Below are 19,521 nucleotides of genomic sequence, written 5' to 3'. Positions count from 1 at the left end.
ATGTTGGGTACTTAAATTCTCACTTGGAATGAACTTACAATCTTTACAATCACGACGATCTCTTCTTCTTATAAGAAAATAATCAATTTGTGTTTTATTAGATCCACTCTTATAAGTAATAAGATGTTCATCCCTTTTCTTGAATAAAGTATTAGTAATAACAAAATCATACGCTAAAGCAAAATCTAAAATGACTCTACTTTCTTCATTAGTTACTCCAAAACCGTAGTCACCATGAATATTTCTGAAATCTTCTACCACTCTACCGATATGTCCATTTAAATCTTCTCCAATAAAAATTCTTTCTTCAATAGGTATCATTTGTATTAAGTCTTCTAAGTCATTCCAAAATTTATCTTTAGACCCTGTATCTAAACCTACTTGAGGAGCATAAGCACTTATAATCTTAAAAATCTTAGTATCAATGATAATCTTAAGGGCTATATATCACCAACTCTATTAATTTTTACAACATTATCTTTCAAACTCTTATCGATAATTATACCTACACCATTTTTAGTGCGACTCTTACCAGAATACCCAAGTTTAAAACTTAAATTATCAATCTCCTTAGTCTTTTCTCCAACCCACTTAGTTTCTTGAATACATAAGATATTAATTTTCCTATGAATCATAATATCAACTAATTCCATTAATTTACCATTGAGAGTACCTAATGAAGAAGGTAGAGCTATTAGTTTCATTAGTTACAGAAATATTCAAATCATGAACCTAACTAATGAAGAAGGTATCCTAATATTAGTTTCATTAGTTACATGGACTAACTTCTTTACCCGCATTCGTCCGTAATGTGGGAATTCTTGCTTATTTAACACTACACCCGGGCGTCGGTGTAGCGGCCCTTGCACACTTTTCACTGTATTCAGGCTATACAGTGCGTCGTTTCCAGGGGATGTCCTAGCACTTACACAATGATCAAAAGGATTCATGTCATGAAATATATATATATCTTAATTTATTTTAAATTACAGTGGAATTTTTCATATATCTTAATTTATTTTAAATTACAGTGGAAAAGAAAAATTACAAAAGCAAACAATATTTGATCAATAATAAGTTAATTTAATTATTTTTTATTATAAAATCATATTTAAATAATTTTTATATACTATTATATATCAATTTGATGGATACAAAATATAAAACTAAAAAAGAAAGTTCCAGTGAATTTGAAAAAAAAGCAAGAAAAAAAGATATTTTTAATAATCATTAAAATTTAACTGATTTGGTTAAAAAAAAACATTAGAAATTTTTCATTTTCATGTTTAAAATTGAATAGTAACTTTTTGGGCTAATGAGCACTACACAACTGAAACAAGGCTTGCTCAACGGAAGGACAACAAGCCTGGCTTCCTGGAAGAGGCCATAAAGGAGCTTGCCAAGTCAAGCTCAAGTTGTACTCAGCAAGACAACCAATTCACTAGGCTAAGCTGAAAAGAACAACGCTTGCTATCAATGATAAAAAAGGACTAGCCAACCAAGTCTTAAGAGGACTCACTCAACTAGGTTCAAGCCTCTATCTATCATGATCGATGTGGACCCATCAAACAATTAACATGGTGGGTAGGGGGTGGCATCCGCCAAATCATGAACAGCTCGCCAAAGCCACCTAAGGACTCACCAGATTGACTCAACTCAGACAATCATTTAAACTAAACGAGCTACTTAATAATCACCATTGGATGAGCCACTGAAATAATTTCTCTAGTTCAATGGCCAACTAATTGTCCAAATTTGAGTTTGTACTTGGGTTACACACCTCTTATATTTTTGCTTATACTTTTTATGCATAGCTATTGAAAGCCTTTTCTTAAAAACATTGAAGCCAAGCAGCCCACCATGAATTCACAGCTAGACTCTATAGAATTCGAACTAATCTAGTTAGCCACATTGCATACTTTCAAGAAATCATCTCAATGCCTGACATCAATTGCACAATGAAATGCTTTCTTTATGAATTTCAAGAAGTCAACCCTTAACACAAGTTTAAACAAAAGCTAATTACATAATTTGTTAGCATCCAACGCCGATAAAAGAGCTCAAGTTTTACTAAATATGCCAAGAGCAAGTCACTTAAATACTTCGTGACAAGATTCCAAAGAGAAATGTCTAATAAAAAAAAAATCAAAGTTGGTTGTACCTTTGGCCACCTTAATCTAAGTCTCCACGAAGGGCCACTTCACTATGCACTCAGCCGATAGCAACCAAACCTATGGCTGACTTGCTTGAACTCTCCAATAATCAAGCAAATCTTACGGAAAATAACGATAAAAAGGAGGCATCATTCTCTAGCTGGCCAAGTGGCATTGCTAAATAAGGAAGAGATAATTTACAAAAAGAGCAACATAATTGGTCCAAGATTTTGAAGTTTCGACATCTTCCTCAATTATTGCCTTACCACACCCCATGACCTCACCAACAGCCAAGGAATATGCACCACAATTGGTGCACGGAATGAATATAAGGAAGAGGTTGCCCTTACCTCCGCCTAACCATCAAATCCCATTAATTAACTAGTGTGATCATTCATGTTGAGCTAGTTGAGGCATATAGAACAAAAATTATTTTAGATGGCCAACACCAATGTAGATCGGCCCTCACTTAAATATCATGCCCAAATACTGTGTCTTACATGAAGACCACGATCAAAACACTATGGGTTGTTTCCTCCTAAGAAATTTGGTTGGAGAACTGATCAAAACTAGTAAATTGAAGAAGTTCATCATAGCCGACATAAGCAGAAGGTTGGGTAAGGAGCCTATGGATGAATAACAAAATGAGTTCATGTTTGTGCTCGCTGTCCACATAGTCAGTCGTAGGTGCTATCATTAGTGTAGAGGAAGATGCTCACCGAGCCTTAAGCAACTCAAAATAAGACGTGAACTCGGAGAACACCACACAATCATCACATACAACACCTACAAAGATAGTCCTCATTGCATTCTCCAAGGGAGACAAGTAACTTGACAGAAATTCTTAAAATATAATAGTTAGAATTGAAATAATTGTATTTAATATATATATATATATATATATAGATGCATACATAAATACATATAAAGAGATGATGTTTGGCAGCTGCTGCTCTGCTAGGGTTTAGCAAAATTTACTGTTCCATTAAATTGTATGTGTTTCACTCATGGATCGGGTTATTTTATTGAGATTGTGACAAACATCACTCCCCCTTAAGGTTTTAAAGCTTCTATTTTATTCTTTCCTCATAAATTTCATGATGAAATCGATAACAATACTGTTCTGTTAAGAAAACCTGATAGAAAGAATGAGAAGTCAGTCGTTTTCATATCTGAAGCAGATATGGACGGTTAGCCAAGCCGTTAAAGTTCACTTTGATTGGTAAATTCCAATTAAAACATCCCAAAATGGAGGTGGTTAGCAGGTTCTTTGATGGGTTGAAGTTAATAGGTAGCTGGAAAGTTGGGCTATTTGATGGATGACACATTATGATACATCTAAGTAGGGAAGAAGGCTAAGCAAAAGTTTTATCTGAGAAAATCTTCCACATTGAAAATGCAAATATGAAAGTAATAAAGTAATCCCCAGATTTTAATGTTCTATTTAAGCCACCCATTGTACCTATTTGGTTTAAATTCCCTAGACCATCTGTTTAATGCCCAAATCTTATTCTCAATTGGCTCAATATTTGGTAGATAAATGAAACTTGATTACCTGACTTGCAATTTAAGCAGGCCTTCGGCTGCAAGGATTTTGATTGCGAGAGAGATTACTCTATGGAGGTGGAAGCAGTAAATTGCTGATTCCATAAAATGCCTATGGATACTTAAAAATCTGTAACAAAATTACAACTAGTGATATTTTTAGCAGAAAATTTGTCCAATTTTTAGAATAGAGATCTGCTAGGAAAGATGTCAATAGCAGCGCTAATGGCAATATCTGCCACAATGTTTGTGCATGGCACATTGTGTTTACATGGTTTTCCAAATTATAATCTTTATCTGAGCACTCCACAATATTTACTTTTCATCACAGTCAACTCATCCTTGTAATGATACGCATCTATTAAAATAACAATCCATTTTCTGTGTACTCCGATCTAACTTCAATACCAAAATTGTGGCCATGCAAAAATTAGAGGCCATTAGATTACTCAATTTTAACTGTCCAACAATTGATTGAAACATTCTAGAGGTATGCTAAAAATCTATTATAGTACTAAGCATCCATACAACTGCAAAAACTTCAGAGAAAGCTAAAAAACACATAATATATCATAGTTATTGAACCTGATCTTTAAGAGGCACTTGAACAATTCCATTAAATTAGGAGACAGCCTCATCAAACATAATTAATTTATATATTTCTACTTGTTATTCGTTTGATGATAGAACTAGTACAAGCACCACTGTGATATCCAAAACAAAAAATTCTGTTAAAATCCTCTTCATTACATGCATCATCATTTATAATAATTTTTTTACTATCATAATTTTTTAATATAAATTCATTTTAAAACAGATGACAATTAACAAAGGTAACTTATAAATAAAATTTACTCAACAACCATGGACATACATAACACAAAAACAAAAAATAAAAAATAAAAATCCTAAATTTGCATGTATTGACTAAAATGCCATTCCATAAAAAAACATTCATGGGTTAACAATCTAACCAAAAAAATAAAATATAAAATTTGTGGCAAGATGAAATAGAAAAATGCTTGCCAGCAACTGAAGAGTTGCTCAAGCACCATTTTTCAGAAGGGAAGTGTCAGCACGATCTCATCAATCTGATTTGAGAAGACGGAAAAATGCAAATGGGGGGAAGGGGGATCTAGTTCACGATAAGATAAAGCAAGACTCCAACAAATTTTTCACCAAAAAAATTGCCACATAAATCTGGCAGATTTTTTTTTTTTTTTGTGGAAAATTTCCATGAAAATTCTCTGAGATTTCCAACATATTTTCCAAAAAAAAAAAAACCACCGCAAACGTTCCCATCAGAGGAGCCACCAATAATTTTGTATTTTCCTGTGTATCAACTGAATCATATATCATATAGTGTTTATGAAATAATTAGAAACTTAAGCATTAGGTACTAATATTACATATACAGTGTTAATGCATAATATAATACATAGCATATAAAATTAATTTAATATGTGTGTATCAGCTTTGTCATTATGTATATATGACATTTCAGTTTGCATTTCATAGTTCAAGCAATAAAATAAGCTCCAAGTGTGAATTGAAATCTTTAACTCCGAAATTTTTGGTGTTCTTCAAGTATATTTATATGATTTATATGCTTCCATTAAAATTAATATAATCAAACTTAGTTTTCCATGTGTAATTGATTTCACAATATATCAATCACTAGCTTTCTTATTTAATAAAGTTGCTGACTTAAATTAGAACTACGCACTTCAAAATTTACTCCAACAAACTTCCTTTACTACAAACACCATAAGCTTGATGATACTAAGAAAATCTGGCAACAATATTTTCAGTATGCCGTCTCTCGCTAACCACTGGAACATGCATAAACAAGACGACACATTACCTGACTGTCCAGTCAGCTCTTCAATTGCTTGCAACTTTGCCTTAGCTTTCCGCAGTTCAGCTCGCAATGTTTCTATAGTGCGTTTTGCTTCATTATCAAAGCCTAAAGAATTCACCATCCGTAGTACCTTTGTATTCTCTGCTGAGTAATTACCCTGCCCCAGCTGAAAAAGACATTAATGGACAAGTTATACTGTAATTTCAATCTTCCGTTATAGTTGAAAGCTTGGGTAAGAACATAACATTTAGTAGAGCATTTAACTTTAGTAGAGCATTTAACAAAAAAAAAAAAACAAATCAAGTATACTAATTAAAAGTGTTAAACCCACTCCCTAACTTGAGTTTCTACAAAAAAAATTTTAAAAAAAAAGGGCTAGCATACATAAAAAATTGACTTCAAGAGTGCACAGACTAAATTAGAACTGCACGTGGGTCCAAGGGTCTGCAATTTAAATCCATAATTTTATGGCCCTTGAGGCATGGTCTCTGTGAGAGATAGAAGATCCTGTAATTATTAAAAGAAAACCTAACATAAAAAAATTGAAAAAAGGCCACATTGCCCATTATACAACAACAAGATTTTATCCCACTAAGTGGGGTCGGTTACATGAATCCCTTTTCTCCATTGTCATATAAAGTGTCAGATTTTCATTTAATTCTAATAAATTAAGATCATTTTTTATACAACATGTCCAAGTTTATTTAGGTCTACCTCTACCTTTCTTTAACATAAGTCGAATCTCCAACAACTGCTCTCCTTGTTGGATCATCAGATGTTGATTTTAATATGACCGAATCATCTAAGACGGCTCTCTATTATCTTGTCTGCCACTTGAGCTACAACAACCCTTACGGATATATTCGTTTTGCATTTTGTCTCTAAGTGTGAAGTTACTCATCCAACTAAACATTCTCATCTCAGCAACACATACCTTATTTTCATGTGTCTCTTCTATAGGCCAACATTCTGCGTCATAAGGCATTCTAGGTGTCACCATCATCTTACAAAGTTTACTTTTTAAGTCTAAACAGTACTTTTCTATCACACAATAGGCCTGCGCCTACTTTCACCTCAAACATCCAACTTGAATTTTACTAATAACATCTCCATCTATATGATAATCATTTTGAACAATAGACCTAAGAAATCTAAAACATTCGCTCCTTTAAAGACTTGATCAACCAATTTTACAACCGGCCACTAAATCAACTACCACAAAAATTACATTTCTAGTATTCAGTTTTATATCTACTAAAATGAAAGGCTTTAAACTCTAAATTTGAACTCCATAATTGACGTTTTTCCTAAACACCTACTTTATTCTTATCCCCAACAGGGATAACATCAACAAAAAACATACACAAAGGTACATCCTCCTGTAAATTTCCATTAAAAACATCCACAACTAAGGCAAAATAATGGCACTTAACATAATAATGGGCTTAAAGTCGTTCCCTGATGTAATCCAACAACAACAACAACAAGAACAACAAAGCCTTAATCCCACTACGTGGGGTCGGCTACATGAAACCTTTTTCTCCATGGGGTCCTATTTAGTTTCATATTTTCATTTAGTTCTAGTAAATTAAGATTATTTTTAATATAATAAGCCCAAGTCTTCCTAGGTCTACCTCAGCCTTTCTTAACACAAGTCGAATCTAAAACATCTACTATCCTAATCGGATCATCAGATGGTCGACGTTTAATGTGACCAAACCATTTAAGACGACTTTCTCTAATTATGTCTGTCACAGGAGCTACACCAACCCTATCACGGATATATTCATTTCGCATTTTGTCTCTAAGTGTAAAGCCACTCATCCACCAAATCAATCTTATCTCGGCAACACTTAACTTATTATTATGCTTCTCTTTTAAAGGCCAACATTCAGCGCCATAGAGCATTGCAAGTCTCACCACCGTCTTATAAAATTTTCCTTTCAGTCTAAGCGGTACTTTTCTATCACACAAAAGGCACGAAGCATTCCTCCACATCAACCAACCAACTTGAATTCTACTATTAACATCCCCATCTATATCACCATCGCTTTGAACAACGGACCCAAGATAATCACCGAAAGTCACATTTCTGTCGCTAGAGCTATTACTACTAAAATTACATTCCATGTACTCCAACTGAAATAGGAAAATACTAATTCAATCCACCTGTTCGAACACAAGTAACAGCTATAGTATACTTATGTTTAATGACAAAAAATTCATTTGGTCCCACATTATTCCAATCAAGTTGAAAGAACTCTACTATGGAGAATTTGAGCAATAAGGAGGAAAAGTAAAAGGCCTTACGTTGTAGTCACAAAATACTGTAATTCATCCATTGAAAGCATATCTATATGAAGAATAAATAAATGGGCCCATAGTCGTAGATGAAAAAGATAAATACCATCGCTTATAAAAACATCAAGCATCTAACTATAGATCCTCTGAAAACAATAAAATGTCTTTAAAAAAGTGACCTTTCTTTTAAAATTTCAAATTAAAGTACAAGACCTTTAAAACCACTTGGCAGATGGAAAAAATTATATAAATTTTATTCCATTTTTTCATACATAGCATAATTTTATAATCATTGGGTAGATTGAAAAGATCCAAATCAAATATAATTCAATGATATAAGTACAACAAGAACAACAATTAAAAATTGCAAATTCATGCAGTCGACCCTAATTAGTGGGATAAAGGCTTGTTGTTGTTGTTTATATCAGAGCCTACAAACCCTAAATTTTTTTGGATTCAAGCTTCCTACACCTAAACCAATAATTCATATAACTTAAAGTGACATCCCACCAAAACAAAATTTTCCCCAAATCATTCAGCAAATCTAAGTCCAACCCTAAATTTTCAATATTTCTATCTTCACTAAAAATACATGTCAACACGTACCACAAAAATCTAAGCCCCTGACCAATGATGATTTGCAACCCTAAACCTGCCGAAACCTAAGTGGGAGAAAAGGACATTGTGTCGTCAAAGCGAAACCCTCAACGAAATGTCCGAGAACTTCTATGAATGATATGCAGCCATAAATCCTGCAACTGCAACAAAAACTTGTTGTGTTTAAGAAGAGATAATTTGGTGAAGTCAACAATTGCTATAACAGTGACTCATCAAATCAAGAGGAAGTGAATATCTTCCACCAGGCATTTCAAGTGATGAATAACCAATACCCTAAAGATTTGGCATGGAATATTAGAGAACCCATAATTTTGGAGTAAAGATTGACTTACCAAATTTTGATGGCCGCATGGATCCGAATGAAGTTCATCACACGACTCCAGATAGTGAAACAGATTTTTTAATACAAGCACATCCCACTTGACAGAAAGGTAAAACAAATCGTCATTAAGTTAAAAAAGAGTGTATCTCTATTATGAAAAATTTTGAAATGACTACACTATTGAGAGATAAAAATCAAAATCACAATTTGGTTCAATATGAAAAAAAGAGATGCAACGTAAGTACCTATCAACACATTACAGACAGAACGTGTTCTCAAGACTTCATCATTAACAACGACTAGATCTCTCAATAGAGGAGTACACGACTGAGTTCGAGTAGCTTGTATTGACATATGAGCTAATAAAGCCCAAGAAGAACAAAACAGCTCAAAATCAGAGGGGATTGAGCTGTCTATTGGCAATATGTTAGAATTGCAATCATATAACATTACAAGATGTTCAAACCCTAGACTTGAAAGTGGAAAGATAACATAACAGAATTAGTTTCACACCACCCTTCAAATAGTGTTCAATCATTGGATCAGGCAGCAAAAGTAAATCTTCTAGAGCATCTTAGCCAAACCCAACAGAGAAGAAACGAATTCAAAGTGAATAAGAGATAGAGCCCACTCCAAAATTTGTCCCAACAAAGAAGTGTTTCATGTGTCACAGTTTTGGGCACATTGTATTAAATTGGCCAGACAGATTGATGATCTCATCCATGGAGTGGGGAGCAATGGAAAACATATATAATGACACTAAGAACACTAAACATGTGACACAAAAGAGGATTACCAACTTCCAACAAATTAGAGAGATATGTTAATAATCCAACAGGTCCCACAGACCGAGCCTGTGAGAGAAGCACCACCAAGATTAGTAGTGGTTTTCCTAGATGACAATCAGTCCAAGAATCTGATACAAAAAACATGATAGTCCCAGCCAAGTAAATTGCAGGATTGTCTGAACAACATCCTACACCTCAGTTGTCATAACTTAGGAGGTCAAATGTATCATCACTTCAGATAGAAACAAGAAACTTTTGAGTGATTTTTGGAAGACTATTGATTGAACTACATACAAAGTTTCAATTCAGTTCATCAGTGCACGCATTGATACATGGTCGGGCAAGAGTAATGAGCCACAATTGTGGAAATCTTCTTAGGTGTTTTGTGGAAAGACATTCGATAGTGGAATCTAGCTCTTTCAAAAGACAAGGGTGAAGTCTCTCTTAACCGGAGAGAGTACGTGGAGTGTCCAACAGAGTTACGAGATTGTAGAATCACACAATCTTGTTCACAAGAATTCCGCAATATCATGGAAGAGGCAATTTCCGAGATCGGAGGCGCACATAACCACACGATCCTAACCCATTTTTTTTATTTGAGACCAACTTTTTTCCTTTTCTAATTTCTTTCCTAATTTCTTATTTCTTTTTACAATGTTTTCTATTAGAAACTATGTATTTGTTTCATTAGTTGTTTTAAGGGGCCTTTACTTTGTTTCGAGTATTAAAGGGATTGTAATCTCCATTTTCTACCTTAGAGAGTATTGAATTCTCTTCCTTTTGCATGTTGTGTGTTTGTAGTTTGTGCGGGAACGTGTGGTGAACTTCCTCTACATCCGCATCAAATCGTTTTATAGTTCTCATTGTTGTTTTTAGCTACGATAACCACCGATCCCCATCCAAATACCATCAAAATTACGTATTATTGCTCCCTTACCATTTCAAAATCACCTCATTGCTAAATACCATTTCTACATACCTTCTAGGAACCCTAGAATGGTATCACATTATCATCAATATCTTCACAAACTAGAAGAAGATGATGTGGTTCAGAAGTAAGAGAATCAATTTTTTTTATTTGCTAGCTATATATAGTGACCATCTATGTGGGAGTAGCAATGGGCACAATAATATAATGGTAGAAGGAAGTATCAAAGCAATTATTTGTACCCCTTGTGCCAGAAGGTTTGATTTCATTAATTTTGAAGAATCCTTAAACAGTTAAAGTAACAGTGCCCAAAGCAGTTGCAAGAGTGATAGGAGGGATGCTTCAAATTCCAACGTCAATCAACATCCATTAGATGAGAAACCAAGAAACATAGCAAATGCACAGAAGTAACAACTAATTCAATCAGAAGCCATACCATAATCTACTTGTAAGGCCTTACCTAATATAAAACCCATGGAGAATAAGATGGATTGGTTACAAAATATATAAACAATGACAAGTAAATGCAACCCACATGTGAGTCATATAAACATACTTCTTTCATTTCATTACTCATACATTGATGGTTGGGGTTTAATTGTTAGGTTTATGGCTTAATTAAGCATATTTGTAGTAGATTTTGAAGCTTTTAGAGAGACATTGTTCAAGGGTGATCAATTCCAATGAAACAATGGGTAAAGGGCATAGATAGATAGAAAAGTTAAAAAAAAATTGGGGAGGTTAAGAATCAAGTAGAGAAAGGAGAGAAAGGGGCATTGTGTAAGGCATAGTTTCTCAAGATTAATAAATGTAGATTTCAAAATTGGATAGAGATAAAAGTGTAGTGTTTACTAAGAGGTCATATAGTGCCAGAGAAAGGAAAATATAAGTAAGAAGAATATAGGGGTTCTAAAAATTTAAGTGTTTGGCTGGATGAGAAAATCATTACATGGTAATCTTTTAAAGTATTTGAAATTCAATCTTTATTCATTTTCAATAGATTTAGAATTCACCTACTTTGGTCAAATTCCAAATACACCACATTTATGGAACATGAAATGTTGCTCGAAACCACAAACATCGTCTACTACCCGCCACTTTTGATTGCCTCCAATCACTCACCCAGCCTCTGTCCTCACAACAAAACTTGTAGTCGATTGTTGCAGACCGCAGAACATCCCATGTCAATTACAACAATTGATGTTGACTGCCTGCCTCTACCAAACACCGCCAACCTGCCCACCACTAACTGCCGCCAACCATTGTCACTTAGTATTACTCTGAATTCATTTTATTTCAAACCAAACACAAATAGGTAACTTGATGTATTTATTAATTACTCAACTAAACAACTAAACATTACAAATACAATACATTTATCTTACAAAAGATTCCTTTTTTCTCTGCATTTCTTTTTCCGCAGCTAAATGGCCCTTAAGTGAAAATAGGGATCTTCGCTTCTTAAATTTGGATAATGATTACAAGCAAATTGGGGGTGTGATTAAGTTTAAGAAAAACCACTTGATTTTAATCTCACAAAAAATTTAAAATAAACTTTCATTTAGAAGAAGCACGCACTATTTAAATATCATGAGACGTGAAAATAATATTAACTGATAATTATGTTGTAAAATTGTTGACAATAACTCTCCGAATGATGCTAGGAAATAGAAGTCTAGTTCAGGAAAACACAAAAGAAGAATATAGAGAGAAAAATAGAGAAAAAGAAACAAGTATCACACACAGCTAAAAATGAGAGAGAAGATACATTTAGATGACCCATTGGACCTCTATTTGTCATAGTAGGTCCTAGAAAATACAAACAAGGATTAAACTTATCCTAGACAATTTACCAAAGACAATATCGCTCATAACAACTAAAATGACAATTGATAGCAAAATATAATGATAATTCGACTAAACTACTTTGACAAGATAGAAAATTCATGCATTATCAAAATCATATACATATAGACAAGCACATATACAGGTACTACATTGAAACTAATCATTAAAAAGAAATTCTAGTGAATAAACTCACAGAAAATGAGAAGCGGGCTCATCTTGCGCTGAGCCGATTCAATAGGGTAGGGTCAAGGGTCGATTGACCCTTTCTATTAGGCCAGGGTTGCAGCATAAAAGGAGGGCCCCCCTCTTAGTTATCTATTATTATATATATATTATTTTTTTTTGGTTAGGATTGAATTTTTGCCTCAGTTTTTCTGTCATCAGCGTCTTTCTCCCTTGTTAGAGTTGTATCTGCAATAACTAGTTTTGTGAAATCGGGTAAAATTTTTTATGACTTAAAATGTACCACAAATGTCACTTCCCTCATATTTCAACCTAATCAATTTTATATAATTCGACAAGTCCAATCGATCAATTCGATATATAACATTATGTGTAAATTATGAATGAAATGAGAGATATAAAATTTATAATATATTGAGTTATTTAAAAAAATAAACTTAATTAAACCCAAATCCCTCTCTAATCAAATATTTACTGTTTCCACAAACTTGCCCACACAATAATTAGCTCTGGGATGAGTCAAATGGGGGAAATCCTCTCAAGAGCCTTCAATTTTTTCTCCCTACTCTCAGTTGTGTGCACGAAGCCCCTCCTACTTCCAATTTCCTTTTCTTGCAAAGCTCAAGTCTCGGTTACTACAATCAGGCACGAACAGAGGCAAGAAAGAAGTCCATCAAGTGCTACAGCTCGCGGTATAGACTTAGGGATGAAATCAGTGAGTATAAACCCTCATTCACACCATTTGAGATATTCTTTCCTCACACTTCCATTTTAAGATTTTCCACGAATTGTGCATCTTTTTCATTTTAGGAAGCCTAGCAGAGATGAGGTTGTGTCGAAAGTGACGAATATGGTGCGTGAACTTCTTTAAGGGACTTAAAGAAGAAATCAACGAGTATAGGAAAAGACTAAAATGATAAAAAGAAGATAGAAGATTTGGTAGTATCAGTAAGGTTAAGTTGTGACGTGAAACCAGTTTGAGGTACATTTTGGCAAATCTGTTATGTTTTGGGTTAAATCATTTTATGATCCAAGATATCTTGAAATCCGAAGATATTTATAGATTTCTTGTTGTTTACTCGAGGCGGCAAGCTCCAGGCAAGTGTGTAAAAACTAGTCGTGGGGCAGCTTCATAAATTCAGGTAAATTAATCCTATGCTAAAAAGAATAATTTGATTAACAAAAATTGCTTAAATCTAAAGTATGATTTTTATTTAATAGGTTATTAATATCCATATAAAAGTTATCGCAACGCCCAATAAATTATTGAGGACAAAAATCTATGGCAACTGAGATGAATAATTATATTTCTTAGTTTCAGTAATCTTCTTTATTTCAAAATGTAAATTTGACTCCATGTATACTCCAGTTTAGTTAGATTTTTCATATTGTTATACATGAAATATATGCATGATAAGCATGATAGGATAAATGAGTATGATATAAAAAATATGCATAATATAAGAGATATGCATGAGATAAAAGATATGAATGATAAGAGAGATGTATAATTATTAGTTGCACAAAAGAGTAAGTATGCATGTTAGTAGATGAATGAAATGGTCTTAAAAGAATGCAAATTATGGAGAATGAAATAGATTATATATGAATATTTGTATGCTTGTATGTGCACGCTAAGAGGGGTTTACACTCTAATGGTACAGACAAAAAATGTCAATTTACCCGCGTGCGTAATTTTTTTATCACCCCAGACAGTTGTGATGTTTAGATCACTAACTGTTGTGTCGACAAGATAATATCAGCCATGAGCGAGTAGACAGAGCTCTACCCCAGATAATTGTGATGCTTAGATCACTAATTGATGTGTCGACAAGAGAATTTTGACCGGGGTGAGTGGGGACCTTTTCACCTAAGATAATTGTAATGTTTAAATCGCTAATCACTCCGCCAACGGGATAATATCAATCAGGGGTGCGTTAGATTTTGTTGACGGTGATTCTCAAAGAGACAAATGTGCATGTAAAGAGTATAAAGTAAAAAGTAAAGTTAGAGTTAAGATAAAAATTTTGAATATTTTCATTGAGTAAATGTCATTGACATATGCATTATTAAATTATAAGATTTCTTATAGAAATATGAAAGACCAACATAGTAAAAAGATTTCTTATGGAGATATAAAAGATTAGCATGCAAGTTGATTTATTTTCCTTGGGTAACTATACTTTAAAAGTGTGATTACTTGCGAGTATTTTTAGATAATTCATGTTGTTTAAATATTTTTTTTTAGGTTTTAAGCATTTGAACAAGATGAATAAAAGATGAGCGAATGTGTATTAAAAGATGAGAACAACCGGAAATATACAAATTTTTACTTGTTGATTAAATTGCTTTCTTTAGTGACTCTTTCATAAATATTTAAAAATCAAATTGTCAGTGATAGACATAAAATGACAGAGAATTGATTTCTATCGTACGGTCGTCGATTCCCATCTTGGTTAATTCCAAGCCCGGGTGGGGCAGTGATAGTATCCGAGGACAGGTGGTGCTCCAGCTATATTCTGTCCAAGGTGGTGGTTACCTTGTATTCCCTCCCCCCTTTCCTCCTTGTTGCTCTCAGCCACCTGCTTTGTTGTCGCAATTGCTCCCAACCACTTGTTTCGCTACTTGTGTTGTCCCAGCCCCTCACCTCATCTCCATGCTGTCGTTAGCCTACCGACCGTTTCCAACTCCCTACTGCCACCTCCCTACTACAGCCATCTAACCATCCTCTGTTGCAACCCGCCTTCTTGCCACCCAATAGCCAACCACAACAGTTCATTGCTGCCTTTCGACCATTCCACCACTCCCATGCTTGATTGTCCTCCTAAAAACTCAGCCCCACCACCCTCGACCTGAGCACTATTTGGGTTTGTGTCGTGTCTTTTGCAATCATCTAGTATCAAGTGTCTTTGGTTGTAATCCATATTTGATTTCAGACATAAAAGTTGCTTTTCCATTATCATTTCGGTTAACTCCGATATCAAAATGATAGTGGTAGGATCCCACAAACACGATCTTAAATTTAAGAATACGCATAGACACTGTATTGGCTCTACCAATGTTAGGTTTGGCCTTATAATTTGATATAAGCTTGAGAAAACAAAAAGTAGTGTCCAATATACTACAAACATTAAGCACCCGAAAAAAAAAATGTCAATGATAACAGTTTAGTTTCTTAGCCTTTATAGTTCTATGAAATTGTTATGGGTGATTAAAAAAAAGGATGGATGCAGAATAATTGTACGAGTTTTAAATCTAAAAACTCCAAAACTTGCACTTCAAATGAAAAAAAATTAAATAGAAAAAAAATATAATAAAAAAAAAAGATTAGACGTTATGCAAAACAAACAAGATAACTGTAACGAGGCCCGGGAGACACCTGTATACGAATGAAATTAGTTGAATACCTTTGATTCAAGCAAGCAAATCTCAGAACGCAACCGATCGCTCTCTCTCTCTAGTGCCTTCACCTTTTTTGTTTCAACGTTGAGATCCTCATTCAAATGCTTCATTTCATCATGTTGACGATTAATAATTTCCCTCAGTTGAAATATATTACTCTCCAGTCCTCCAATAATATGTTCTTTGTGCTCAATAACTATTTCTAGGTCCTGTGAACAGAGTACAAACGCAAGAAGATGAGGTTATAGTCAACTATATCAAGAATGAAAAGAATGCAAAATGCCCAAGCTTACTAACTGTTTCAGTTGTTTGACCACTGCTGGAGAGTCCGCTTTTATGCTCACTCAAGCTAACAACATCCTTTTTTAGCTTTTCACATTCTTCAGACACAGAAGCAAGCTGCAAAATAAAACAGAATTAAGTTTAAACTTATCAACCTCCAGAATGCCTCATTTTATGGCAATGTTTCGCTCACGTAGTCTTCAGTATTAAGCTTAACATTTTCATGAAATATATCTTTGAACCAAAAATTGCATCTTACAAATTTAAAGATAGAAATAATCAGATGAAGAAAAGCTAGCTTTGTCATTTACAGGTAACCTAACTAATTAAGCTCACCTCAACTGCTCCTTCATTTTAATCACTAAAATGCAGGGATATCAGTACGGTAATATACCTAACCTTCATATATAATTTTATGTGCCCACCATATACAATCATCTATCTCAAAAATTAAGTGCTCCTCCATAACTAATGATACTCCTTTCCCAAAATAGAACATAACATTCAAACCACTCGGGCAACTTTATTAATGATCAAATTATCATCATCGAACTGTTTCAGTAATGGAGAACCATTATCACACATTTTCTAACATTCATCAAAGAACCAAAACAATCAAGAAAGTTCCCTAGTAGCTGCAAATGAGATTCAATAAGTTAATGGGTTCCTTCAAAAGCCAAAATAGATAAATTTTAGAGAAATCTTCAGCATTTACACATTTATAAATTATTATCAGTTCGGAAAGAATTTTATGATTTTAAGAAAATCAAATGAGAAATTCAAATAGATATACTTGAGAGTTTGTAATTCAATAAATTATATTTTAATGACACTGAACACCCAAGCATGGGGTAATTTTGTAGTGGAAAATATAGTCTAAATTTTAAATTCTAACATATTCACTCTAAGTCTCCAACTATTGCTCCTACTCGTCCTTTCTTCTTAACACTCTAAATATAAGATAACCTACAAATATAAAATCAAAATAAACATAAAATTTTAATCTCTAAATTTTTGCACATCATAAAAATGCTAACAAAATTCCATCTCTTAACAAGCAATCAGACATACAAGAAACTTCCATTTTATTTCTCGTTATCTTCTTTCAATTTGTTTCTCTTTCTAATCCATCGCTCCATTCACTGTTAAAAGTTAATCATTTCTTAGCTTTATAACATCAAATTCGAAAATTCTCAAAATAAGAAAACCTTTTCTTGCATGTCGAATTTAATAAATACTATTCTCCCAGTTACAACGTAACTTATTTACTCGACTTTCACGCTTGAAAAATATTGTGCATATCAAACATGTCTGTTGCTAGTGCTACTCAGTAAGTAATTTTATCAATTTTGTTGATTATTTTAAATGGTCCTATATATCTAGGTTTAGATTTCCTCGCCCAAAACTAGAGATCATTTTCATAAGCCTGATTAATAAAAGTATAAAATCACCAAACTCGAATTAGAAAGCCTAAAAGAATTCAATTCGCTTCTTCTTAATACTCAAATATAAGTAACCAACAAACATAAAATCAAAATGGACATAAAATTTTAATCTCTAAAATTTCGCACATCATGAAAATGCTAAATTTATCGTGGCATGTCAAGAATTTGTGGAAAATGCTAAATTGTTACGCATGATAACGAAAGCTATAGTAAATTAAAAACTGTGAACACTATAATTAAATATTAATTTTAATATCATCTTTCTAACATTTTTTTATTATTAAAATTCTTCCCTCTTTATAAGCATTTTGTCAAAGAAATTCCTTTTATTAACAATCAATCAAACATACAAGGAACATCTATTTTATTGCTCGTAGTCTTTTCAAATTTCTTTCGCTTTCTAATCCATTGCCCCAATTCATTGTTACAAAAAAAAAGTTATTTATTTCTGAACTTTCTAACATATATTTTCAAAATTCTTACAGGATCCTCAAAATAAGAAAACCTTTTTTTGCATGTCAACTTTAATAAATACTATTCTCACATTTACATTATAACCCATTTTCCCGACATTCACTCTTGAAAAATATTGTGTATATCAAACATGTTTGCAGCTAATGCTACCCTGTTAGTAATTTTACCAATTTAGTTAATTATTTCAAAGGTTCCTATATATCTGGTTTTAGATTTCCACGCCGAAAACTAGAGATCATTTTCGTAAGCCTGATTAATAAAAGTAAAAAATCACCCAACTCAAAAGATTATTTTCTAGTGGATCTAATAAAACACAAATTGATTATTTTCTTATGAGAAAAAGATAACTTCGAGATTGTAAAGATTGTAAGGTTATTCTAAGTGAGAATTTAAGTACCCAACATTGCTTATGGATCTTAAGATAAAGAGTTATAAAATAAAGAATACTATGAGTCGTTATCGTAGAATTAGATGAGTAAACCTAAAGGACATAAATAAAATTATTTTTATGAGTAAAATTCAAGATTTCAAAATTTTGGATGTTCATGAAGAAGCAAATGTTTTGTGGGATAAAGTAACAAACACTATTAAACAAGTAGCAAAAGATGTGCTTGGAGAATCAAAAGAAAGTTTTTATAAATAAAAATAGTTGGTGGTGGAATAATAATGTGCAAGAAAAAATAAAATATAAGAAGTTACGTTACAAAAATTGGTTTAAATATAAAAGCTTAGAGAACTGAAAAAAATATCAAACGGCCCGTGGGGAATCTAAAAGAACAATCTGTAACGCTAAAAATTTTGTTTTTAATGATATTTATAATATATTAGAAACTAAGGAGGGTGAAAAATATATGTATAAACTAGCCAAACAAAAAGAAGAAAAGTAAAGATTTAACTCAAGTAAAGTGTATTAAAGATGAAAATCAAAAAGTACTTTTCTTAGAAAAAGATATTCAACATAAGTGGGTGAGTTATGTTAATAAACTTTTTAATGAAGTTTCTGAAAATACGATCGACCTTAGTGATCTTAATATCGTGAATAATGATAAAACGTTTCATTTTTACCATCGCATTAGTAAAAAAAAAGTTGATGAGGCTTTAAAGAAAACCAAGGGTGGAAAGTATGTAGGAACTGATGATATCCCAATTGAAGTGTGGAAATATTTGGGAGATTTGGGAGTTTCTTGGCTTACTAAACTCTTTAATATTATTTTAAAAACTAAAAAGATGCCTGAGGAGTGGAGGAAGAGTATTTTGGTCCCCATTTTTAAGAATAAAGGGGATGCACAAGAGTGTGCAAATTATAGAGGAATTAAGTTGATGTGTCATACTTTAAAATTATGGGAGAGGGTAATTGAACATAGGTTAAGA

At 33.1% G+C, this 19,521-nt stretch overlaps 1 protein-coding gene across 1 annotated transcript in view; it reads right to left on the bottom strand.

Annotated features, from left to right (window-relative positions):
* The window catches only part of LOC110037667 (mitotic spindle checkpoint protein MAD1), a 90,082-nt gene that overhangs the window by 32,106 nt on the left and 38,455 nt on the right, over positions 1–19,521 (bottom strand). Inside the window, exons 9-11 of the mRNA XM_020742364.1 lie at positions 16,247–16,348; positions 15,955–16,158; positions 5,563–5,725 (exon numbers count right to left, since the gene is read on the bottom strand). Of these exons, the coding sequence (XP_020598023.1) occupies positions 5,563–5,725; positions 15,955–16,158; positions 16,247–16,348 (469 nt within the window). The remainder of the gene's footprint in view (positions 1–5,562; positions 5,726–15,954; positions 16,159–16,246; positions 16,349–19,521) is intronic.

The sequence above is a fragment of the Phalaenopsis equestris genome, unplaced genomic scaffold (genome assembly GCF_001263595.1).
Source record: "Phalaenopsis equestris unplaced genomic scaffold, ASM126359v1 Scaffold223212, whole genome shotgun sequence".
Taxonomy (NCBI): Eukaryota; Viridiplantae; Streptophyta; class Magnoliopsida; order Asparagales; family Orchidaceae; genus Phalaenopsis; species Phalaenopsis equestris.
The sequence above is the reverse complement of the archived record's forward strand: the minus strand, read 5'-3'. Positions and strand labels throughout refer to the sequence as shown.